Genomic DNA, 26491 nt, shown 5'->3' on the forward strand with positions numbered 1-26491 from the left:
GCCCATTCTGATGCCCCCAGAGCGCCCCAGACCCTCCCCGGGATACCCCCGCTCGGTGCCCAGCAGGGCCCGGCCCGGTCCTCACGCACGGGACGCGTCGAGCTCCCGCGCGGCCTTGGCCGCGCGCTCCAGGCCCGTGGGGTCGAAGTTGCTCCATTTGTCCTTGGGCGCTTGGCGCTCCCCACTGCCGCCCCCCGCCGCCCCGGGGCCGCCCGGCGCGGGTGGGAGGGAGAGGCCACCGCTTCCCCCCGCGTCGCCACCGCTGCCGCCATGAGCGGGACCCGCGCCGCGGTTCAGCCCGAAGAGCCACGACATTGCCCCCGCCACGCGCCGCCGCCGCCGCGCGCATGCGCCGCCGCCCTGCGCCGCCGCCGCCGCGCGCATGCGCAGCCGCTCGGCATTGGCCCGAGTAGTGGCGTCACGCGCGCGGTGACATCCCCACTGCGCCGCTGGAGGGCCGCGAGACGCCATTTCATTGGCTGCGGCGGCGTCCAGGACGGGCAGTGCGGAAGGACAAACTAGGTCGGGACGGCGCCCTAGCGACGCGAGCGTTAGGGCGTTGCTAAGAAGCCGGCGCGAAGATGGCCGCGCCCGGCGGGGCCTCGACAGGTACCGGCCCACAGGGACCCGGGGAGGTCCGGGAGGGTCCTCGGCCTCCCCCTCGACAGGCACCGCTACCAGCCCGCTCCCCACACCGAGCCTCCTCTGCTGTGTATTTCTTAGACCATTTTTACAGTAGAGTCTATTAATAGAGAGCAGCCTAGAGGCGTTATTAGTAAGACCGACTTTAAGAGCGTTTTGTAAATAAACACATTTTCTTACCTAGAAACAAGCTCGTCTCCCACCGTAGATGGGTTGGAAGAAAGTTTGCAGAAACTTCATGTCCAGGCAGATGGTTTTGCCTCAAGTCGGAGTTTTGGGACGGATCAAGATGGTGGCGCGGAGCCACACACTGCAGACAACAGCCCAAGCGCCCTTAGACCTGAATGGCTACAGATTCATAATGCAGCCTACGGGGGGCTGGGGCCTGGGAATAAGCAGCTTGCAGAGGCAGAGCGGTTCCTGAAACCACATCATCTCACAGAGTCTTTGGGCCAACATTCAACACCAAGAAATTTAAGTCTCCCGTTTTTCTCCGCATCTGCGGTCAGTCGTGTGGCCGGGCTTCTGGGAAGCGAAACCACAAGTAAAAATGATTTGCTCTTTACTGAGTCCTTTTCTGTAAAACTTGGAGTTCCACATGTAATTGGAGTCAAGTCTCTCTTACACCCACAAGTCCCAGTGCAAACTTGCTCTCATGAAAGAGTCACTTCTTTCTTAGACCAAGGCAGCTCTCCCTATGTTAAGCGTGCAGGGAGTTACCAATCCCGCTCATTTTCTCCCGCTTCCAAAAAAAGCTGCTGGCGACGGTCTCACTCTCAGTCTCCCAAATCCACCTGGAGGCCAAATTCAGCCCAGCCTCTGCCAAACTTTGGCAGAGTCAGGTGCAGCAGAAAGACGACAGCGTCAACCAGACAGTCCCGATCTCGATCGCACAAACTGCGCTCCTTGGCTGCCCAATCACACACTCCGACTAGGATGAACACAGGGGCAATACTGAGTTCCTCACGGAGCCCTTACAATCTGCCACCTGCCACCACATCCTTATCAACAACTCAGGACATTAATGGAAGGTAAGAAGAGTCTTTTGTAAGACAAGCTGCCCTAACAGCCTGAGCACCGAGCATTTTACTATGAATTTTACTAGGATTTACTAGCATTTCACTAGGAAGAGAGGGAGAAATATTACATTAATACCATTTTTTTTCTGAATTTTAGACTGTGTGGATGAGTAGAATAGAGAGGCAGCTTTGTAAGGGAAGATCAGAAATACAACAATTCTAAAGTGCCTATGTGTGTGCAGTCATTATTGTTCCTGCTGTTATTGCTTAGTGTCAGTGCTTTTGTCTTCCAGGTATGAGGTGAGAAGCTCCGAGTTCCATTATGAAGCCCACAAGGAATTGCTCAGTATTTGCTCAGAGGCAACCAAGACTTGCAGTCTACGTGTAACTGCGGACAGGAACTGAAGTCAGCACCCAAGAACCTCCTAGAGCATTAGAAAGCCACCCATCTGGACCCTCTAATAACACCACATAATGAAAGATTTTATTGACCTGTCCATGGAGAAGACACTGTCAGATATTTCAACCTTACCGTACGGAAAGGGTCACACACTGAACGCTTTAAAGGAAACAAAGAAACAGCCCCCTTACACACACACACTTAAGCAGCTAAATGGGCGAAATCCAGGCTTAAAAAACCTTTAGCTTTTTGCCAAAGGTGGCCCCTTCTTATCAAATAAGCAGACCATTCATTTACCTTTCTAAGGACGAAGAGAACAAAACAACAACTGTGTGCTTATGCTTCATGCAGAGAAATATTTTACTTTATGAAAACTATTTCTAATCAAATTGTTTRTAATGTGGAAAAAATATTAATGGGCCCCAAGGAAAATCACCTGTAGCAGCTGTATAGTCAGAAATACAGATAAAGCTCACGTATAAAACGCTGCAGCCTGAAGTGGTATGATTTGTAGAATGCCACCCACATCAGCTCTGGCTTTCAAAAGCTGGCCTGTGACAGGCTTTTCTTCCCTTACACTTTCCTGTTTCACCCAAAGCACTGACCTGAGTCCCTGAAAAGGGTGTCTGCCTCCTCACACCCCTGCCTACTACTGCCTTGAGCCATTAGTGCATCCTATTTGTGGTTGTACTTGGACATCTCAGTGCACAAGGGAAGGCTGCAAGCCAGTTGCATCTCTGAAGTCTTTTGACTTCAGGTCAATACAACTGAGCAAAATTCAGGAATGGGGAGAAATATGCTGACTGTTCCCCGCAGAAAATCACTGTGTGAATAGGTAATAGATGAGCTGGGTGGGATAGCTTCAGTCTAGGTCCTGAGGCATCAGGACCTACCTAAATGTGATGTTCAGAAAACGCACACTGTTGATGCAAGAAGGAAAAGGCATCTTGTGTTGCCAAAGAACACAAACTGATCACACTAGCAGTCCCATATAATCATTTTTAATATATTTAATATCTTTAATATTAAAGACTTTCATCTTTAATATTAATATAATCAATTAAAAAAAATACCCACATGCCTCAGAAGGTGCAAGGACCTTACATACAGAATACTTGGGAATAGCTTACCCTTTGACAAAGCTCTTCGGAGTCCCCATAGGCAGAATTGAACTCATATTAAGAGCCTTGATGGTTTGTACTCTCCTTCTATAAAGTTGTGTGGGTATCACACCCACTAATTCAGTGCAGATGAGATGCCTAAATAGCTTTAAAAATTGTTAAGTTTTTAGTTTAAAAGGAGTTCCGTTTAATTGTCTACGTTAACATGGCCACGCTTTGGTGAATACTACTACTTCAACCAAGATTTTGGGGTCATTTACTTTTTTTTAGCTTCTTATAAAACAATATTTCTCAGTAAAGCTGAGGTATTAGTAGGACAGGAATGATGTATTTCTAATTTATTAAGTTTAATGTAATTCAGACTATGAATTCATGGGCAGAATGCCTATTTTTCAGTCATTTTAAATGGAGATGAACACCAGCTTTTAAATCCAAACCTGTCCTTAGTTACACTTAAAAGATTTGTCCCTACAGCTAACAAGAACAAATCATTCCAACTCAATAGCTCTTGTGTTGTATATTTAATGACTTYTTCAAAAGGATGCATTACAATGCAGGGAAGAGAGGGAATGTTACTGAACAGAAAACTATGAAGGGAGTTTTGCAGAATTAAATAATCTCTGTTCTATGGCAAGATGAACAAGACAATGTTGAGATCATGAGAGATTCCAGAGGTTGCATCTTCCTCTCCCTATAGCCGCTATTCACCAAGCCATATTCCAAAGGAGAACACAAATCCTACATAATCTCCTTATTTAGTTAATGGGGGACTCATCTACCCCCCTATCCATCCTCTGCACAAGGAGACAGCCCAAGGCAAATACTCCATAAATTTAGATAGGTCAAGTTTAGCCCAAGGACAAGGTCAATGACAAAGTATCTCTCAGCTCCAAAAGGAACTGGCTTAAATAACCTGTAAGCAGTTACGGAGGGTTTGCAGGATGCAGTGACATTGCATAGGGGCTCTCCAAATGTACAGCACAGCTTAAAAGTGTTCCACATGTAAGACAAATAAGCAAAAAACTTAAACTAGAGCAAGCGTTACTGAGAGAACATATGTCCACTGATGCCACCACCACCCAAGGCAGATGACTTGGGGGGGTCTGGACACTTCAAAGTCCAGCAGAGAGAGAATAGAAGTGTATTGAAAAGCCTCAAGAACACAGAGGGCAGACCCTGTCCCCCCAGGCTGTCACCTCATTTTCAGACCAAATGTCAAGTGGCTTAATGACCTCTTTTAATCCTCTCTTCTGAAACCCTGGTGGCTTTGGCTTGATCTCCTCCGTGTACTGTTCAGTTTTGTATTCTGTTGTTGTTCTTTCTCCTAATGCTTTTTCCTTCTGTTCCCGAAATGGCCATTCTTCTGGGATGGTTAATCAGAGCTGCCTACAGGACTACACTGTTCAGCTGGAGGAAAGCTGTGTCAAGTACATCAATTTGGAGGTTATTAACAGTAGGAATGGATTTGGCTACTTGCATCCGTTCACTGAATGCAAGTGCCCAGAATAAAAGGCTAGTGCAATAAGCTATCGCATCTTGATTATGCTCGTAGACTGAAAAAATAAAATTATATCAACTTTTAATAAATAGAGAACAGGAAGCAAGCATACAATAATGAGGACTCATCCCTCTGCCTTTTCTTTGCTATTTGTCAGGCATAGCTACATAAGAGGGTAGAGATTTGGGATCTATCAGTCAGGTTGCTTGTTCAATCCATCTAAGGCAAACCTTGAGCTTTTGGGTGAGCCCTACCACAAGGACAGCCTTCAGGCTCGACAACCACCCACAGCTGATTCAACTCCATGCACAGAGCGGCCTGGGAGATGATCTGCGAGGTTTCCAGATCCCTCCTTCTCGTCCAAGCTTTTCACCTTGCCCTATGGGGGACCGTTTCACTCCAGTGCCTGTCATGCTCTCTGCCTGTGCTTATATCCTTGGGCTTCTGTAGCTAGAAAGAACACAAAAAGTACAATGTCAGTTTGACTGTTTGCTCTCCAGAGGGGACCAAGTCAGAGAACCCATCCTTGTCCTCATCTTCCCCAGTGCTCCAGCCTCTTATTGGGTCTGTACTGCCACATAGCTGCCTTTTAGCTCTCACTTCAGCCTGTTGGGCATCTTTGTGCAATATCACAGTAAGTGGCTTGTATGTAGGGGAAGGAGGAAGGCAGGTGCTTTGTGTCTCACTATCTGGTTAGTATTTTGGTTAGTATTTATAGCATAGCCTGAGAAATGCCTCCCAAGGTGAAAAGTGTGGAGCAGAATTCAAGAAACTTCCAAACAGAGCTTCAAACGCCCAGGCCTCTCCTACCGTGTTATCCCAAAGTGTTTGCAAGACAAGTCTCCCAATAGATACTTTTTCTCTTGTCTGCAACCCTAATGCCACCAGGAGGAGCATTTCTCTCAGCAATGGGGAAAGCAGCCCAGTTTTGAACAATCCCAGGTGGATAGCTGTGATGAAGCTATACTGACAAGTTAGCTGCTGAGCACAGAGTATTTCAGCCATGAGGGCTCCGCTGCGTTGAATCTCCAGCAGCTCCGTCCCCTTTGGGACACCTATTCCTGGCACAGGGGTCCCAGGAGTCCCTTTTGTCCCCCAGCTCACCTGGCTGCACGTGCACCATGTGGCACAGCCCTTTGCCCAGCTGGTTCTTGTACACGGGCTTCACGCAGACTTTGCTAGTGGTGCCTGAAGCCAGATCCGTGAGGAGCACGCTGTGGGTCTGCGGCGAAACGCTCATAAGGGAGGAATGGCCCGTCTGCCGCCGGCATCTGACCCGGTAACCGAGGACCTTCCCGTCGGCAGAGTCCCAGTAGGCTTTCACGGTGTTGGGGCCCATGTTCTCAAAGCGAAGGTGCCTCACCTTGGAGCCCTCTGGAGAAGGGAGAAGGCCCACATTACTGGGAGCCATTTGCACAGAACTGTCCCTCCCAACCATCATCTCTTCCTATCTCCATGTTGGAGGAGCTCGGGCTGCTCTTAATTAGTCTTTAACTACGTGCTGGTACCACAATTGTCTCTGGCCACCTCTCAGATCCTGAGCAGCTCTTTTCAACCTCTGCAATCTTTGTTCCCGAGTTCTAATTAAAGCTAGAGTTTGTCTCCTGGAGTATGAAGTATTTCTACAGGTAGCTTTGCAGAGCAGAACCTTCTGCTGATGAGACTTCTACCCAGTTACGCTAGACCATACCAAAGCACAGAAACCAAGAAGAGAGGAGGGAAAGGCAGTTGTCCTCCTCCTTTAAGGAAATCTAGGGACCTCTGAACCAGCTCCCCATCCAGTGACCAGCAGAGGATACTGCTCACTCACCTTCCTGAGTGCAGGCTTTAGCTGACAGGGATTTCTCCTGTCCCGATTTGTAGACTGCAGTCACTGTCACGAGATAGGTGGTGTTGGGCACCAGATTCCCCACCACAGTTCCATTGCGCGAGCCATCCACCTCCAGCAGCTCCACCGAGTTCCCAGGCAGCGGCCCATACAGGATCTGATACCCTGTCACGCTGTCCGGTGTGGGAGCCCAGCTCACGTGGAAGCTGTGTGGCTTGGACTTCGAGATGAGAACCTGGGCTGGACTGATTTCCTCTGCAAGCAGTGTAAAAAGATGTGAATGAGTGTGTAATTCATGGGATCAGAATGCTCTCAGAGGATTGTAGTTGACCTGCACTCTCTTTGGCTTCTAGGAGGTATAAGAAAATCTATTCAGCACTTGGATGTTTGTAGTCATCTGTGTCAGCACAACCCTGCTCAGTTCTAAGATGGTTTGTCCATCCACTGAGGGGACACAGTGAGAACAGAGTGGCAAAACTACTTAGCCAGATGTGTTCCCACATGCAAAAAGGGCAATTGATGCACTGCAACTTGTGCAAATTCATCTTGGCATTGTCACTCCCCTCTTTAGATCCGTAACCTATTGGTTTATTTTAAATGTTGCCATCTGATGTAAATCCGAGTTATTTTTCTTGCTCAGTTGACTAGTCTACCTACAGGGGCCAACTCCTGCTCTAAGTGCGAGCTGCTCTCACACAGGGATTTCCCAGCAGTGGATACGTGGGCCTGGAGAAGCAGCATGTGCTTGTCGAGCAGGAAGCAAAAATCTCTAGCTCCTGTAAGATCTGCTCAGGCTATGGGAGTAACATTCCCACATCAGTAACCCATACAGTGCAACACTGCTGCTGCTTGATGCATCATACTTGGATGGTGAGTAAGGGCTCTGGCCTCTGCTTTCCCCAATATATACAGATTTTAAGCCTGGAAGGGCATCTTATGGGCATGAAACCTGATACCCTTTTCTGGGCAGTCCAGAAAACCTCTCTAAGGAAAGATGTGCCAGAGGTTACCAGCACAAAGATGCCACCTACTTGCTTCATTCTGCCCTGACCATAAGCATCTGTTTAAATCCATCTACCTCTTCCAGTCACATCATGAGGGAGTGGGGTGCAGACCAAGGGCTGTCCTGCTCACTTTCTATCTGGAAGGCTCAGTTCCGTGGTGCCCTCCCACCCGCTCAGGGTTGTGCACATTTTACCTGCCAGCGTTGTAACCTTTGTTGTCTGGGGAGGGATGTAGTGCACGTTGGATTCAGGAATGAGGGCCACCTGATAAGTGGTTTCCGGGGAAAGATCGCTCAGCACGAGGGTAGTGTGAGCCCCAGGAACTTGCTTTGTCCTCTTTCGTGATGGATCATCTACTGGGGAATATTCCAGGGTGTAGTAGCCAGTTTCTTGGGAGAGGACTTGGGGCCACATCAGACGGAAGCTGCTGGAGGTGATATCCACTGCACGAAGCCGATTGGCTTGGACAGCATCTGGGGGAAAAGTGGCAAGAAATCACTACAGACATTTATACACACAACACAAGTACATCTGAAACACAGGCCCTTCTGGATGCAATCACCCATTTCAGCACAGATGGCAGCGAAAACCACGTAAGTGCAGCCGGGTCCCTGCACAGGCAATACAAGCCTACCTTGTCCCAACCATCAAAAAATCTAGAACATCCAGCAGGTTCCGGGCAGCCCCCGCTGCCCCACAGCTGTGGGAGCTACTGTATGTGGCCAGGTAGGCACTTTCCTACACTCAGCAAGTCACCACCACTGCCTGCTGAAGTCTCAGTTGCAGAAGCTGCTTGAGAGATAAGTGATTTTCCTTCTTCCCTCTTCCTACCACCTCCAGATGAACAAACCTTCCTCCTCTGTGACAGAAGTCAGGTATCCGGGTGCCTAAATCCTTGGAGAGAGCTAGCCCCAAGATCCAAGTGGAAACCACCTCTTAGCCAAACCAAACAACTAAATTTTATTGTCCATGTGAAGTGGCCCAGCATGGAAGGGACATATTTGATCTTTGCCTTAACTGAGGAAGAAGAGGCAACAACTGGGCGCGGGCCAGCATTGCTAGACATGCTGCATTCATCCCAGCTGAAGTCATTCTCCACAGAGGGTCACAGAGCCGCATTGTGCCACAGAGCCCCATTGTTCCATGACATTCAGTGTTCAGAGACACTCTTGTGCTGTCTTGCCTCTCCCTATGCTGAAGCTTGTCATCAAGACCCATGCTATCTTTATATTTCAGACCACAAATGTCATCTGTGGATACTGAAGTCCTGCAGTCCTCTCAGATTCCTCTACAACTTTACCCTTCGGTCACATTTGGTCATTGGAGCCCATCTTGGGTGCGATTTCCCTCTTCCCTGCCCTTCCAGAGGGCTTTGTTCCTAGCTCAATGGAAGTGCCAAATGAAGACATTTAGGAAACCCTATTTGCTGACAGAGTATAAATGCATGCAAGAGCCCTACAGAAGTGCCTTCGCTTTGCATAGCACCACTTCTAACACCTCCTGATTGGCATTTAGCTCAAGATTAATTACTTTAGAGTGCTCTAAGTATCTCTCACTGGCTATCCCTCACCCAGAGGGGAACAGAATAACATAAATCTGCCCAGACCTACAACAGAATGACCAAATGCTCTCAGACTGGTCCCTGCACAGGGGCAAGACCCACTCTTCTCTGCGCTGCTCACCTCCCTACTGACTTCCCTCTATCAAATGGAACAGCCTCATTTTTTTCCTCCAAGCTGTTCTCTGGCTCTCCCAGGCAGGCAGGAACATTCCCCTTCTCTGTGCTCTGTTCCACACGCAGCCAGGTCCCTCCGCCCTGCTGTGTGTGGAGGAGCTGGAGGGTGGAGGCCACCATGGAGCCTGAGGTACCATGAGTAGCTCCCGGTGAACAAGCCACGAAGGATGAAGGAACAGGGAACAGGCCTGTGCGCCAAGGAGTCCAGGAATGGAAATAATCTTCATGGAGGCACAACCCACAGAAACTGAGAATAAATCAGGCCAGTTAAAGTGTCAGGGTGAAGCGCCTGAGGGACCTGCTGTACACAGGCTGCAACCACCTGATCTGCTCCTGGTTGCCCAACTGCAGATGCCTTCACCATGTACAAGAGCTGAAATGGAATAATAAAGCCCCAGAAAATAGATGATCAATAAGCTGTGGCCATGGCCAGCACCAGATGCAAAAGAGCAAATCCATCCACAGTCCCTGCCTTTTTCCTTTCTGTGCAGTTGTGTTACTGGACCTGTCCCACTGCCACCATCTCGAGAAGGAATCCAACTTCTCCATTTCAGCACCCACCATATTCTCAAAACAGGGAACTGAGGCAGAGACATCCCATTTCTTGGCCTCAGAGGAGCTTACAGTGGCCAGGATTTCAATTTGGAAAGTTGAGGACCTTTTGTCGCCATGTCCTAGTAGTGGCTTCCATGCTGGCTCAGACTTAGCTATAACAGCTCATTTGGTTATTTGCCTGCTCAGATCTGTTTGAGGGCAAACAAAACGCTTCCTGCCTGAGCAGCCCCTATATAAACGTCTCTACACCTAATAAAAGATACAGCAGCAGAGCTCAAACTCCTTCCTGGCGTGTTCGTGGCAGGGTTCAGACCTTTGCATGGAGAGTTCTTGATCTACCTAAGACAGTAACAGCCCTGTGGCCAGGGACTGCTGCGTGGACACGTCTATGCAGCAGGGATGAACACACACCCTTCCTYACAGGAGATGAAGGGAGGGAAACGGCTCATTTCTTAACAAGGCTCCTTTGTGTAGCTACAGAAAAGCTTTTACAGAGCAGAGTTTTGCAGCAAGAGATTGTGATAAGATAGCAGTGATAATTAAACCAGTCTGGGCCATTCCAGACTTGGAAAGACCTGGTTCTTACTCCCGTCTCTGCCAAGGATCCCATTTGTCCCTAACATCCTCGTGGTGCAATGAAAAGGGTGATAATGGGGAATTCCTCCTCCAGGCAGGGAAGGATAATAATATATGGCATTATTAAGGCTAAGGTATGTGATGATATCAATATCTGGCATTTTGCTTAAAGCACCAGCCTCTGGATTGATCTGAGAATCTCACCTTCCATTAAAATCCCAGGCTAGAAAGTTTTAAATGGGGCGGATGTGAAGAACTCTGCCCTCAAATACAAGTATTTATTATTTCTGCAGGTCTTATGACCTTTAAGCTGGTCTTTTGCTGGAAGGATTCACAGTGTTTTCTCATTTCTGAGGCTATTTTATACTACCTGGATACATTAGAAGTTGAAACAAGAAAAACACTAAAAACCATCTGGCACTTACGAGGTGTCTGTGTGGCACCTGATACTGCTATACTACTGATACTGAACTGCTATTGCCCCAGTCTCATACAGGAGAGAGGTAAATGGTCACAGGAGAACACAGTTCCCATGTGCCATTTTCTAAATGACTGTGATTGGAAATTAAATAAAAATGCTACATTAAGAGGATTCTGCACAAAGGGTTACTTGGACACACCAGTCAGCTTTAACCAACTCGCAGCAGAAGCCAAGCGGGGAACGAAAACAGGATTTTCAAAGGAGCGAGAACCTCCAGGATGGAAAGTCTGCAAAGCCATAGTAACTCGCTCTGCTTTCCAAACAAATCCAGAGGCATCTGCAGACTGAGGCAAGAACCTAGCTTGGCAACGACCGGCACACCCAGGGCGATGGCACTCGGGAACTGCAGAGAGGACGTGCAGTGCAACGTGCAGCTTAGCATGAGGCGTCCCTCCTGCTGCCCAAAGCCTGTCCCGCACTCCATTTTATGCCTTTGGGGCCTCCCTAGGCCCTTTCATGGATGCTTAAGACTGCTAAAAATCAGATTCGCTGTCTGTTCTTGCTCACTGCACAGCAGCGGCTGTAACTGTGAAGCACTAGAGAGGGAGCAGCTGGACGCTGCAGCCTAACAAGTCGAGACTGGGAGTTTCTGCCAAGGGCTGCGCTAGCCAAGCCAAGCTATAGATCYGGCCTACGCAGAACACGTTGTAACAAGGGATTTATGGAACAGAAACATTCCTCGCTACAGCCTTAATGCTGATAGGAACCACCATTCTTAATTGCTTTTGGCAAAAGAACACCAACTGCCAGCCTCTCCGAGGCAGGAGTTAGAGGTCTGCGTGCCAACCACTGTGCCTGCACATGAAGGTAGACTGAGGAAGTCAGACCTGTCCTAGACAGTGTCTACCTATTTGTGTCCTCCGCTTCCATAGGAGTTCTTGTGGACAGGCATCATTTCAGAGAAAAATAAAACGATTCTGAATATGAAAATTGGGCTCAAGGGGTCCTGAACACCTTGCTCTCATGGGCAACAGCCTCCTCTTTGCAGCTAAACCACTCCCTGGTTTAGCTAACAATTAACCTGTGCAGGTAGGAGCTAAGGCCTCATGTATTTTCATGCCTGGCTTGAATTGCAGGGAAGTCAGTGACCTGCATAATTCCTTTCAAAGTCTTGTGGGTTTTAAAGGAATCCAGACAACGTGTTGCCTGGGCTGCTTTCCATCTCTCACGCTAGATACCTCATCACAAACACAAGCTCAGCTCATCTATAGGGCTGCAGAAAGGAACACATCCCAGTCACAGGAGCATCCAGTTGCAAGAGATGCCCCAGACCTCCTCAAAGCCTTGGAGCATCCAGCTCCATTGCAATGTCCCAGTGACTATATCCCAGCCTCACTATACCTGAGATGGCATCTTGAAGCTCCTTTGTGATGATGGGCAGGTCATCAACATCCACAAAGTGCAGGTGCTTCTCAGGAGGTTGGCTGGCAGCAGCAGAGAGCTCCAAATAATTCCCCCTTCCAGTGCTGACAATGAAGACCGTTACCCCCATGTCCTTGAGGAGCTGCATGGGTTCAGAGATGTCATCGGTGGAGAAACCATCTGTCACCCAAACCATGACCTTAGGCACATCTGGCCGGGCACCAGCTTCATTGCTGAAGAGCTTTTCCTTGGCATAGGAGAGCGCTTTGCCTGTGTTCGTGTCACCCATCAGCTGCTGAGTGTCCCGGATGGCTTGTTGCACAGTCCCACTAGACAGGTACCGGTCAAAAGGGAATTCCATGGTCGGTGTGGTGCTGATGTGGATGATGCTGGTCTGGACATCATTGGGGCCAAAAGTGAAAGGTCKTATGAGGTCCCATATGAATTCCTTGACCCTGGAAAACTCATAGTTGGAGACACTACCAGAGCTGTCCAGCAAGAAGAGGAGGTCTCCCTCTGAACCAGAAAGAGAAGGCTGGGGACCTAGCAAGAAAAGAAAGAGTGGTTAGTGGTGTTAGCCCACATCTGCATGGGCATCTGCAAGGAAAGCTTAGTTATCTCGGGCCAGGCCTCGGAATTCTGTGGTAATTTTGCTGGGTAGAGGCCTCCTGATGTGACATTTTTATTATTCTCCCTTGCACCCGGTGGCAGGGCTCCTTAGTCCTGCTGACATTCCCCTGGGGCATCTCAGCCAATCTGTCTAGTGCTCTGTCTCTGCTCAGAACAGCTTTGCTTAGACTCGTCCGCCTGATCGCAACAGATCCTTGCTGAACACTCCGAGATGCAAACACGGCCTAAAGCACTAGCCAGAGGTCTGCGTCTGGCTATTCAAAGACTGAGTTCTCTTAGCACATTTTGCATCAAAGTATATTGCCAAAAAAAAAAGGGCTCCTGTGAACAGCAAGCTGATTCCTAAGTCTCCTGAGCTCCTAGAACCTGGATGGGTTACAGGATCATAATGAGTAAGAGGGAAAAATGTGAACAAGCCTCTCCACCTCCACTTCACTGCATAGCAGGTCTGTGAAGTCACCCGGATTGGATCACTGGCTCCTCACTGCTTTCCGTGCCTGTGGGACAGCCTTATCTGGGCCCTGCCCCATGGAGTCACTGCAGGGACACTCATTGCAAACAGAGCCAGTCTCAGCCCGGCCGAGCTCCACGTGCCCACGTGCTCTTGGCAAAAGCTCAAAACTACAGTCAAATCCGGCTTTGTGGAAATCACTCCTTTTATGGGCAGATTCTGCCCCTCTCTCCAATGAATTCTCCTTCAAGGAGAGGCCGGGGGAAAGTGCAGGATCCCCCCTGTCAAGTTACTGCTTGGATAGCTAGAGAAAAAACCCAGTCATGAAACAGCAGAGGAGAGAAGCCAAAAGACTCTGCAAATCCAGGATGAAATGCCCAGCTTCTCCCTGGTGTCTGGCTCCTGAGAAAATGCAGTTCCTTATGGAATGGGGAAGGGATGAGAGCCTAATATTCCTCTGACCCAAATTCAACCAAGATGCACAGCAGATGGGAGTAGAACTACTCTAAATACTACTGGAGCAGGACAGAGAAATCTTCTCCTTCACGCCAAGCTCACCTCGTCACTCTTGCATTCTGCACAGGCACAGGGGGCTGGGAAGGAGCAGGGATCCAGCGCAACCAGATCCAATTGGACCTGGCAGTGCAGGGACAGCGGGAACAACAGGGGCTCTGGCTCCTGGATACCACATCGACCCCGGAGCTTAAAGCATTGTAGAGACTTGTGAAACCTCAGGGTACTTTTGCCAAGCCTGTGTTATTAATCTATTATAGATGAACTAAAAGCCCAGGGCCTTGGGAGGAGGCAGCTGCTCAGGCACAGAAATGGCAGCAGGGATCCAGGGATCCAGGTCCTGCTCTCACTGTCTCGGGGCTTTGAGGCGCTCTGCCTCGCACATATACCTCTTGTTACACCTCAGGCCGCTCCCCAACACATTCTACTCTAAGCCAGAGATGGACATATTCCAGAAGCTGGGAAAATTTCTCATAAACCTGAATCAGTGAGTATATTATCACTTTCTTACCCAGGGATAGGAGCTACACTTCCACGAGGCAAAGTCATTTGTGCAGAGTACAACATAGGAGTCTGTACAAGGGAGAACTTGCTGTGCAAGAGAGGGCTGGAGTCATTATTTGACCCATTTTCTTGCAATTTCAACAAAATACTCCATGGGAAGCATGAAAACGCCTTCTTACCACCTTAGACCTTGAGATTTCTAGTATCTGGAATATCAGTAATGATTTGCAGGTTCTTTTAGCTGCTCCTCTGTTTTCTAGCAGCTTTTGAGGTGCAAAAGCAGAGAAAAAGCCTTGGATCAGAGATCTTTGCCAACACGTTTAGGCTCCTCTACCAGCAACGGAATGGGAATGCGGGATGGCTGAGCAGTGTGGGCGCTGGGGCATGGGTGGACTTGGTGCAACATGCACTGAGCTTGTGCTGGAGTCATGCACGGGAGCCAGAACTGGGCTGGAGACAGCCAAGTGGAAAAGCTCCTGGGGAATTAATTGCTCCAAGGGAAAAAAATATCATGCTCACAGCTCCCTGTGCCAGCTCTGCAAAAGACATGCTAGGGCAGGCCCCGAGACAGCAGCAGACTTGGCAGGAATGAGAAGGGTGTTGCTGGGCCCGAGTGAGAATGAGGAGAGGACTCAGAGGCAGGTGCAGGACAGCAAAACCAGGGGAAGGATGGACCCTCCAGAAAGGGAGGGCATTAAAGTTACTTGGAGGTCACTAAGAGATGCTGGGGAAGCATGAGTGGGCACCTGAGATCTGTGTGATCCAGCACGACACAGCCCTCACATGCACACCTAGCAACTCAGCATTTAGGACTGGGCCGAAAAACTAAAGAAAAATCCATTGAGTTTTCTTTCTTACCCACTACAGGATGAAATTTCATCATAACATCACATGGCAAAACCAGTGACTTCTGAGTGCCACCAGTTCCTCAAGCTCCTTAATTCCCAACAACATTCCAGCGGGGCAGAGCACGAGGGGATTTTAGAGCTTCTGTCCGTGTGAAGCAAGTTAAAGGTTTAGCCCCGGCTTTGTGCTTTGCCTTCAACTGGAAGGAGCACAAGCCATTTGGCTGGCAAGCCATACTGGAAGATCTAGGCAATGTGACTGCCTCTTCCTGACATGAAATCATCTGTTTCCCTTCTCCCCTCCATTACCCACCAACTTGAGCAGTGTCGATCCTATCCTGAGTGTTGCAACAAGCAGCTGTGAAGGCTTCTGGCCCTGGCAGGGATGGGATTGGTGACCAAAGGACATTGCTCATGAGTGATAAACAAGGTCACGTGCACCAGCAATTTGTGAAAGGAATACATCAGAAGGGAGCAGAACAAGCAAAATCCCCCTCCTGCTGGAATTCCTGGCCAGGGGCTGAAAACACCATGGGATGTCTGCTCCAAAGGGAAGGGAGCGCAACAAGGCTTATAAAGTGACCAGACACTCCATCATGCTTCCATCAGGTTTTCAGTTCCTTCATCCTTCTTCCCATTTTTTGTCCTTCATCCAATACAGACATGTCATCCACACCAGAAGCGGGACTGTGGATCACTAAATCTCTGCATTACGTAAACGGTTGCTGTTTTAGGCAGTTTCCTTGCTTTCCAGCAAAAAAAAAATTGGATGTTTGGCAGGATGCTGAAGGAAGACTCCTCGCTCGCTGTGGGACTGCGAGAGAAGGGATATCCATTAACATCTCCCTGCTATCAAGCACATCTTCCTGAGCTGTCAGGCCTCGGCTTCTGAAGAGCTGAGGAGAAATTTGACAGAATTTTGTCACTGCTGCTCTGAATTTTACTTAAATCCTGGGAAAACAGCCAACAGGTGACATTACCCTGTTGTCACCCTCTAGCTGGCACCCGGTTGATGGATGCAGATCAGCCACACAAGGAAGCAGTTCAGGGAGATGAGTATGGGAGCAAAGCGTCACCACAGAGCTGTTTTCCAGGCGGAAAGCAGCTGGTCAGACTTCCCCCGCTGCTCTTTGCTGGGATGTTGACAGGGGACATGTGCTCCAGGCCCCCCTGCACTCTCAGCTGGGACCTAAACACCACATATCTGATGTATGTGGAACTCAACTCACACATCAGAGCAGATTTAACAGCCAAAAGAGACCGTGTTCTGTCCCAGTAACTCTGTTTCAAGCTCTGTGGTTGTCTTCCCTGCTTGCTGTTCGGCCATGGATGTTTGCTTGGGCTGCAGGCTGCCATGTTCACCTCCATAGCAGCAGAAACGCATGAAATAACTGCTGTCCTGGTGCAGCATCCTGACACGGTGCCAGAGGCAGCAAAAATAGCCTGCCAGTTTGTCCTGATCCTGCTCTATAACTTGAACCACTGAGGGATAGAATCCATTGCCCAGTGGATCCTACCAACTATTCATAAACCAGCCCCACGTGCTTGGCCATCGCAGTGTGAGCTGAGTTGTTCACTCACAGCTACAGTGAAGGTAACAGGACCGAGACTTTCACCTCCTTGTCCCTCTCCTTAATGCCAGGTCTGTGACATTGACCCGTAATCGTTGTCCTGTGCTATTTTCACAGAGCACAAGCCAAGAGAAATAATTTTAACATGGAAATGTAATGATTAAATTACAGAAATTAGCAAGGAGTAGCAGGACTAGCATAATATCAAGACTGTTTTTACTTCTCTTAATAGAGATGCCCCTAGTTAACAGTAAGGAGTCAGGAGTCTTTCCATGTGATCGTATCCGTCTCAGTAAGATTTCCAAACACTTTCATTTCTATTGCAGGGAAATAAAAATCAGATAAATTTTCTTTTATGCTGGAAAGTAACATAGATATATAAGCAAATATCTAAAGCAACAAGAAAACTAAAAATCAGCTGTTATTCTGAGAAAGCTTTTGGGAAGGAGGTATCAAATGGGGTCATGCGGAAAGGGAATACCAAGCACTCACCTCTCTTAGGTGTGTCCTGCCCTGCAGCAAACTGCAGCCACAGACCAAGAGAAAGCAGAGTCTTGGCCAACATATCAAAAGCGGGTCCCAGGCAAACTACCGTAAATCCAGAAGCTTGGTGCTGCGAAGGCAGATGAAAGGCTTAAGATCAGTCATATTATGCACGAGGATCCACCAGGTCCCAGAGTGCCACTTCTGGACTGCTCACGCCTTGCGTTTCGACCGCCTCTTTATGTGTTTTGCTGGGCTGTGGTGGAGTCTCTGGCTCCTGAAGGCAATTTTCCTCCCTGCAATCCCGCCCCCCTTTTCAAGTCATAAATCCATCCTGCTGGGAGCAGCCGGAGGAGAGGCAAGAGGAGTACCCGGCTGCTGCTCCCCAGGAGCGTGGATTCAGCTGCAGGCAGCCCAAAYGCAGCTGCGCTGGGTTAGGAAAACATATCCCTATAGAGGAAACGTCGGCCCTGCAAGACGCTGGCAGCAGGCCAGCGAAGGAAGGAAGCAAAAATAAATATATAAACAGATAAACCCAAAGCTTCTCCCTCTCTCTTCTGGAATGAACTAGAAGGAGAGAGGAAAACATGTGCATATAGGAATGGAAAAGTAGAGAGGACAGAGCCTGTGCCCTGCCCTGGCAGTATTGGCTAATCCTTTGGGAGGAGGCAGGCAGAGCGTTCCCAGGTCCTAGCGCTCCTCCGGCTCCCACTCCCTGCCCCTTGGCTGCCCAGGGCCCAGAGCCAAAACCGACYGGAGCAACGCAGTATCTGCCAGCTTTACCTTGCAGACGTCACCAAGAAGCAGAGACCTGCAGGAAAGCAGACACTGTCAAGGAGGTGGCGTCATCTGTGTGGAGAAGAGCACCAGGTAGCATCTCTGGTCCTAAAACACCCTGCTAAATACCCACTCATTACCTCATTTCAGTGACAGAGTTAAAAACAGTCTCAAGTCTTTGTCCAGGTCTTGAGGCAAGGAGCCACACGCCTAAAGATAAGTCTGTGACAAATATCTTACTGGATAGAGGGGGAGCCTGCATGGACCAAAGAGCTCAGGTTTAACGTTCATAGTCATGTAGTTGCTGTTCACCTCCTCACCTCCCCATACACAGGCAAAAGGGAGTGTTTTGCTCAAGAACTAAGTATTGACCAAATCTGGTGCCCTTTCTCAGGTCTGTCCTCCTGTCTGGGTCTCCACTCTTGGCTCCAGCTCATCAGGAGGATGTGAAAGAAATCCCTTTCTCTTCTTTCTTCAACTTCTTGGTCCTGTTTACCTGTGTCTGCACAAGTTTTACGCGTTTAGTTGTGCCAGCCTAATCTCAACTACAGCCTCAACTACAGTTGGGCATTTTCCAATACATGATCCCAAGCTGTTCTTCTCTTCTATTCTTATCACACTACACATGGAAAGTATTTTTCAAGGGATTTTAGAAGATCAGACATTTAGCTAATTTCTATGGCCAAAGGCATGAAGAAATATATTGCATGTGCTACTCCAGGACAGATCTGAGACATTATTAGTAGAGAGAAGATGGAAAGTTACAGCTAATCATGATGACAGCAGTTGAACCTCATCTCATTTAATAAGGAGAGTGACCAACAAGAGAGGGCAAAAAATAGCCCAGGAGGAAAGTTTAGACATCTGTGGGATTTCTTTAACTGGTGAGCAATATTGCCCTGACTTGATTTTGTCACTCCTGAGAGCTGCATGAAATAAGCAGGAATTATGTGCAAGGAGACTGTGCAGGTTGGAAAGAAATTTGCATCCAAACCCATCAAGCAAAAGCAAAGCAAGGACAAGCCCAGGAAATCATATCCAACTGAGGAAACAGAGTCACTTAATTAAACATTGGGGCTGAATGGGCACTTGTTTAGGCTTTTTCTCCCAGCTCCATTGCAGGAAGATGAGGGGAGTTTGGGACTCAAGCGCACTCCGAAGAGCTTTGCACACAGGCTGTACGATTCCTCATCCCATGTATAGTAACTCTATACAAGTGACTCAGCCTCAGCCCATGACTGATTCATGCAGGCTGGAATAAGTATCAACCTGGAATTTGGAAGAGTTAAGGCATCTGCTCTCACACCTACATCCTGGGGCTTGTAAGACCCCCTCTAAGATGGTATTTGGATCCTGGTGGCAATAGACATCATGGAAAAGCACTGCTTGTAGTCAGTTCTCCTGAGACAGGGAGCCAGGCTTCCCAAAGGGATGCCCTCCCAAAATCAGTGAGTTTGGATAAAGGCTGCTGTGTCTGACCGTAGGCACGCTGGACTTGACTGCTGCCTCTGATGTCTCAAGGGCATCCTTTTCCAGTGACTCAGTGTGGTTTGGGCCCTTTTCAGTATTTCCTAGTTCTCGCAGTGAAGTCGAGGGGAAGTGCAGGTGCTCTAGCAAGGCAGCTGGCAGCCTGCACTCCCTCTTGACTGGCAAGGGAAGACCACACAGCAAAACAAAGCAAGTCAGGAGTGATGCTCTCCAATGTCCCCAGCATCTCTTGGTCCCACCATCAACGCTGACATAACCTCTCTTGCAGCCCGTGAAATCAAAACCCTTCCCCATGTCACTGATTCCAGTCTGCTGCAGACCCTGCTTTCCCTCTGCAGATGCAGATTCCTGCTTAGCCTAGGTGCTTGTGCATTCACCATGATGGCAGCCAAGAAGGCAAATGGCTTTCCGAGCTCCTCTTGAGCAGGGGTCTTGTTTAGCCATTTCTTGTTCCTTGTTGGTAGATGATTTTACTTGCTAGACTCATAGTGGTTGTATTCAGGACTTAAGGCATAGGGGGGAGCAAGTGGTGCCCCACATCAACAATCCATCTCTCATGTCCTGGTCTGGACACAACCACCTGCTCTTGTTCTATCCCCTTGCTCAAATGCCCACAGACCTCTTCACAGAACAGAAGAGCAAAATTCATAGGCTAGAACCACAGGGGACAAGTTCAGATCCGCTCCCCCCTCCCCGGCAGCTAGAGCCAGTGATAATATGGGGAAGACTTCATTCCATTACTCACTTCCCGAGGAACTATTCTAAGATGAGCAATACTTCCATCAAAATAATTTCCCTTCGTCAATTTATCAATATAAATACCATCCAGTCTCACCTCCTAGAGAGCTTCCAGCCTTTATCTTCCCATAAACCCCTCTGGAGTATGGAAAAGCAGGAAAAAACAGTCTGGAAAATAATTAGATCTTGCACAATTTTCTTTTATTTTTAAACTCACTGTAGTGGCCAGATCCTGTTTCCAGTAAGACTAATACATGCACATAACGCCACTTTCCTACTTGATACATCCTGCACTCTGAGGCCAGCAGAGCTACTCTAGCTTTGCTCCCGTTTGAGCTTTTCCAGAATCCAGCTGCAGACATCAGCTTAGTGCCAGCTTGCTGTCACTGGCAAGCTCAGGTCCTCCAGCTGTCATCACCTTCACCAAAATTTACTCACATCTTCATGCCATTCTAAATCACAAAGCAGCTCAGGAAGAATAAATGATCAAAATCATATATTTTTTTATTGTGATATTACTGAGTGCTAGCAGAAGTGGCCCCATTTCAGTGCTTCACAAGGCAACTTCTCAATGCACAGTCCAGATACATGTCCATACTTTTGTGTAGCACAGGCCTCCAGTCCTACACTGCCTGGTTCCACATACAGGAAGGCTTTCACAGTGCACTACAGATGCCATGGCATTCAGGACATAAAAATTATATGTAATTTCTGGGCAGATGCAACCTGCTCTGAGACAAATTATCACAGCTGGAACAAACAGGCTTTTGGAGACACAGCCTCCTTCAGCTCTCCACAAAAGCATTTGTTTGAAGGAGTTTACACATGGGAATGTAGGAATTCCCCACTTGGGAGCAGAGCGCAGCAGCTCTGAAGCAGACGGTAGCAGCTCCCCTGGAACCATAGGGGAACCTATTTGTGTAGCCCAGCACAAGTGGACGGCTCCCCGCAGTGCCAGAAACCCCACGTGGCTGCATGTACAGGGCGCTCAGCTTCAAGGCAAGACTTCTAGCAGTTCCTACCGAGCCAGCACAGCGCTAGTTTGGGGGCATCAGGGAGCAACCGACTCACCAACATCATCCACAGCTGCCTCGGGCTCTCCTGCAAACACCAACCACCCCAATGCCCTGCACCGTCTTATGCCCAGCACTAAAAACTGCAGGCTCCATTCTTGGAGATGGTGAACTTGAAACTGCGCTGGGCCCAGAAATGGCATTCTGACTTACAACAGAAAGGTTCTGCCCCTGCTTTTCAAGGTCTCAGTTAACAGTGTATCAGATAGTCTCTCGGCTCAAGCCAGCCCTTGATTGTGTTTCCCACGGTGTAATGCAGTAGGTTTCCAACGCAAAGCATGCAGCAGCATTGCACTAATGAAAAACATCAGAAGTTAAATGAGAAAAATGCAGCCACCCATGTTGGGCTGGTACCAGGACATGGAGAAAGGCTGTTTCCCATCRCAAATATCAAGGCACTGGCTATGAAGCCAAAGACTTCCAGGAAAAGAGCCTGGTAACATCCACAAATAGAAAAGTACTTTTGAAACATCACCCTGTGTGAGCACTCTTGCTGCTTCCCTCTATCCTTGCATCGTGCAGATCATAGTTTGAATTCTCCCAGAGGCATTTGTTCAGCATATTTGGAAATGCAGCAACATTTCAAAATGAAAGAATTTTTTGAGAACACACAGGTAGCCCCAGGCACAATGTCTGGAACTAGAGTAGCTCTTGGAGCCATTTCTAAGTAGTGGGAGACCTGGATGCAGCTCTTTTTACCAAAAGCTTCTCTTCGCACAGTATCATTTCCCTTATTGCTTGACTGTTTTCCCCTATCTCCATCCTGTTAGGAAAGTCCAGACAATATGGGGAAAGCCAAATTTAAGAGAACCTCCTCAGAAGTAGGGTTTCCTGAGTAATTTCCAGCCACAAAAGGAAATTGCAGCTTCTTTTGAACTGCAAGTTCCACAGCAGTTCAAAAATTGTCACCACTTGAGGAGTCAGCTTGGGAGGGGGAAGACCATTTAAAGCAACATGTTTAAGGCATCATTACAGCCTAACACCTCTGCAGGCTCTGCTAGAGAATTGGTAGGTCCAAGTTAACTCTGTTGTCACTTATAGCAGCTGACCTGAATCACAGCAAAGATTCTACTTTTTTTTTTTTTTTTTTTTTTTTTTTTTTTTTTTTTTTTTGGCTCCAAAAGTAGCTGCTGCATAAGGAAAGACCATCAAGGCAGCAGTCTTCCCCCATGAGGTCTAAGCTTCCAGCAATTTTCTTTCCTTAAAAGAAAAGCAGCACCTAGATATAGCACACAGAACTTGATTCAGCGCTGGGCTCTGGATACAGCTCATGAGGTTCTTTGTATTCTGTACTGATGCTTCAAAGCCAGAGCAGTTGGACAACGTTGAAAGGAAGCTCTCCACTACAGTAGTCATGGGTCTGAAGCCACATGCCAGTTTATGTAGCAGGTTTACCGTAGACAGGTCTGTATTAGTCAGCTTTAACTCACCTATAGAAAGAGCTAAGATCCAAAACAGGCAAAAAGCCTTACTTGAATCTAAGAGCCATGAGGGAAAGGGGGAAGAGAACTTCCTACCATTAGGAAGCTGCTGTTCATGTTAGGAAGTGGGACTTGGAACAAGGAGGAAAGCTTAGACCCAAAGAGTCCTGGGTTGAAAACTCTGTTGCATAAACATACATACCCAGGAAACAAGCATGAGGAGCAAGGAGTTCAGCTGGGAAATGCTACTGCCAACAACTATCCCTCTCATCAGGAGTCCTGTCAGCTTTGTCCTCCTCCCACATCACACTAGGGAAATAGTTGCAATTCCAGTGGGCTATAAAGAAAGAAGTGACTTGACGGAAGCAAAGCAAGCAGAACAATTCCCATCTATTTTTGAGGATAAGAGACTTCTGTTCTAGCACTGGGTGTTGTAATGCCTGGGCTAAAGTCAAAAAAACAATAAGAAAAAAAAAAAAAAGCCATGAAGACCCAAATACACCACATTCCCTCACAAGCGACTGGTGCCATTAGAAGTGACCCCCTTGCCCTTTGCCTTCCTGTGACTGCACAGTCTTCTGCTGCAGAGATGGTTTGATTCTTCAATGAGGAAACATGGTGGACAGTGATAGGACTAGAGGAAATGGCTTCAAACTGAAGCATCAGAAGTTCCACAGGAACTTAAGGAAGCATTTCTTCACTGTGAGGGTGACAAAGCACTGGAACAGGTTGCCCAGAGAGGTTGTGGAGTCTCCTTCTTTGGAGATCTTTAAAACCTGCTTGGATGCAGCCCTGTGCCACGTGCTCTAGGTGACCCTGCGTGAGCAGGGGGGTTGGACTCGATGACCTCTGAGGTCCCTTCCAACCTTCGGCATTCTATGATTCTATGAACATCATACAACTGGGATGAACACAGGGTCCCATCCAGCCACCCTCCACTGGAAGGAGCCTCACRCACTTCCTCACAGACACCCTGCTCTCCACAAATATTTAACTAAAATGCCTCCTCTTTGGCAAGCAGCCTCTGTCCTCAGGGTTTCAGGACTCACTCTGACAGCTGCTGCCTCCTGCCAAGGCAGCCAGATGCAGGGATGGAGCTGAGACACATGGGCTTTGCTGAAACACTCCTCCTAAGTGTCCCTCCAGACAGCAATGAAGAAACAAGCAAACAAAAGAGAGGTCAAAGGCTTAAAACACCATTTGATCCTCAATAAACTGCCTGGTCTTCCCCCTCACCCCATCTGATCTTCCATTTTTGTCACAGCAGGTTTGTAAATAACCCACCCTCCTCTGAAAATAGAGCCTGAGTTCTGGACATAGCTACCACATGAGCTGTGCAGAGAACAGATGCTTTGACAGTGCTGTCCTGCCCTCTGCAAACCAAGCAGAAAATCATGGGCAAACCTCTGACTCACATTTAAGAAAGGCTCATGATAGTCTATACAGGCCAGCAGCCGACTTACCTCCCTCTAACAACTCTCATGGCAATATTTGCATATTAGCATATTTAGTTTGGGGGCTTCTAATGGAAGGAAAGGAAGAGAATGCCCTTAAATGCACACAAGCATCAAGAACAGCTTCACATACCCTGGTAACCACACACCACAGACCCACATTTCTACAAGTTCCTATTTGCAAAGTCAGGTCTCCACCAAAAATGTCAAGCTTTCCAATTTCATCTGAAACACCCAGCCAAGCAGAGCATTAATACTATTTCCCCACTCCTACCTTCACTTTTAGTTTTCAAAAGAGATAGATACCAACAGAAAGGAAAAAAAAAAAAAAAAAAAAAAAAAAGGTAGCAAAGCTGCAAAAATACAGATGGGGTTGCAGGGCAGAAGGGGAGCAAGAAATCATCCCCCAAGGCAGAATCAGCTGGTAGACTCAGGTGTTGCTATTGCTGCTGTTATCGCTGTGCAGATGACAGGGCTATAAGAGGGGCCCTAATCTTGTGCCTTGCTATATGTCTTTATTGTATGAGAAGCCTGGCAGATCCTGCTCAGTGGAGTTCTCCCATGCAGGGGCTATATTTGCTTCTGCTTCCTGGCACCTGCTCAGGCTATAGGCTGCTCTGGTACTTTACACACAAAGGGCCCTCAGTGCAGAGCTGCTCTTTTCAGAGGACAAGCATCTTTCCTGATCTGACCCGTTGGCAGGACCTTGACAAGCTCCTCAGGTATGTAGATAATGCAGAAGGAACATGATGGAGGAGGGTCGTGGAGGCATAAAGCAGACAAACAGATGCAGATTGGAACTATGAAATTGAATTTTGTTGTTGTTATTGTTATATATTGAAGGGCCTTCAGCCAGTTATTGGCTGGATGTAGAGAGATGCTTTACCCCAGTTTTCATCAGCTCTTGTTAGCTGACATGTCTTGCAGAATGCAGCAAAAACCAAGGTTTTTCATCCAGAGCTTTGACACTAATTGAAATGAAACACTTTGCCAAATTTCAGACTGAAAAACAGTCTTGCTTGGGTTCGGAACAGTGATTCCGGAACTACTTCTTGTTACACTTCTTCATTAATCAGTGATGACAAGGTTTTCCTGTGTTGCAATTCCAGAAGGAGCAAGAAAACTGGAGACTGAGCCTATGTCATGTGTGCAGTAGTAGGCATCCTAATTCCTTCTGTGACAGACATTGATGTTAAAGAGGTCCTAAAAATGTCCTATGCACAGGTCCCATGTCAGAGTACTGCAAAGCACCCTGCCCAGGAGGGGCCCCAAACCTAAAGAGAAGCCTAAAGCTTTTCATTTCTAGTGGTAAATGATCTAGGCAGTGGGAGGAATCCAGCTATGACCTCACGGAAGAGTCCTGTGCCAGAGGAATGCTTGGCCAGGCTTTGGAGAGAGGTAAAATCCTCCAGAATGTTTCTGGTGTTTTGCTGAGCGGCAGATCCAGTAGTTTTCACAGTGGGATTGAGCCTCTGCTCTAACCAGCTGCTGCTGCAGGGTAGAGATGATTCCGCATCAGGACAAGGACTCTCCGTGGGAACCTCTGGCCTGACTGATTTATTGCAGCCTCCTGCTCACTCTCGGGACAACAAAATGGATTTGCTGGTCTCTAGGATTTCCTTGAAGCACTGTTACTGAGAGTCTGTGAACCTGAACTACTATGAAAGGGTTCAGAACATATTGTTACTGCTCTAGGCACAAAGTAGCAGAAGCATTTCCTTTGCCTGGAATTCAGAGTTGCTTTCTGCATAGTATTAGCCATGGAAATGCTAGCAGCCACCCCAATGTCTTTTCCAATTCACATTCCCGCAGCTAGAGATCCTGCTATAGAAGCACTCAGCACTTTTGTGGAGTGCAAAGCACTCAGCAAGCTACAAAGTGCTGAGCATTGATTGCAGAGGAGTCCAGACTGTGCATTATTTGTCTATCCCAAACACCCACAGACACACAGATGAGGACACCAGTATCACTGACCTGGGAGAGACTTTTATTTGATCCCACAGGTAAAAATTAAATAATTGTTTTTTGCACTAAACCCCTTTACTATGAAGCTGATAGCAATGCTGGGATGATGATTAAGTTTATGATCTCTGATAACCATGAGCTAAGGTATTGATTTTGGTGGAAATGAGGATGATTGTTACTCTAAAATTTGCTCTTCTCTTCACTTGTAGCAACAAGCTCTCCTCTCGGTTGCTGCTGTTTGGGTGAGAAAACCCCATAGACACATTGCACCTCTCAGTCACCAGATTTATGTGCCTAAAATTACGGCAGGAAGTTACAAGGAGATAGACCCTCCAGATAGGGACTGAGGTACATCCC

General features: G+C 48.0%; 1 protein-coding gene and 1 long non-coding RNA gene across 2 annotated transcripts in view; one reads left to right on the forward strand and one right to left on the reverse strand.

The window, feature by feature from the left end:
* Window positions 1-3769: 3769 nt before the first annotated feature.
* On the reverse strand, window positions 3770-24494 carry VWA1 (von Willebrand factor A domain containing 1). The gene is made up of 8 exons (XM_026051116.1): window positions 24444-24494; window positions 18002-18067; window positions 17228-17348; window positions 12201-12764; window positions 7707-7985; window positions 6491-6763; window positions 5785-6054; window positions 3770-5130 (listed from the first exon to the last, which is right to left on the reverse strand). The coding sequence occupies exons 3-8, from the start codon at window positions 17298-17300 to the stop codon at window positions 5090-5092; spliced, it is 1500 nt and encodes a 499-aa protein (XP_025906901.1). The 5' UTR covers window positions 17301-17348; window positions 18002-18067; window positions 24444-24494; the 3' UTR covers window positions 3770-5089.
* Window positions 24495-24694: 200 nt separating this feature from the next.
* The window catches only part of LOC112957335, a 2394-nt gene continuing 597 nt past the window's right edge, over window positions 24695-26491 (forward strand). The window contains exons 1-2 of the long non-coding RNA XR_003251204.1: window positions 24695-24891; window positions 26344-26482. This is a non-coding gene — a long non-coding RNA (uncharacterized LOC112957335). The remainder of the gene's footprint in view (window positions 24892-26343; window positions 26483-26491) is intronic.

This window comes from Nothoprocta perdicaria, unplaced genomic scaffold, assembly GCF_003342845.1.
Source record: "Nothoprocta perdicaria isolate Ctin4 unplaced genomic scaffold, notPer1 scaffold_72, whole genome shotgun sequence".
Taxonomy (NCBI): Eukaryota; Metazoa; Chordata; class Aves; order Tinamiformes; family Tinamidae; genus Nothoprocta; species Nothoprocta perdicaria.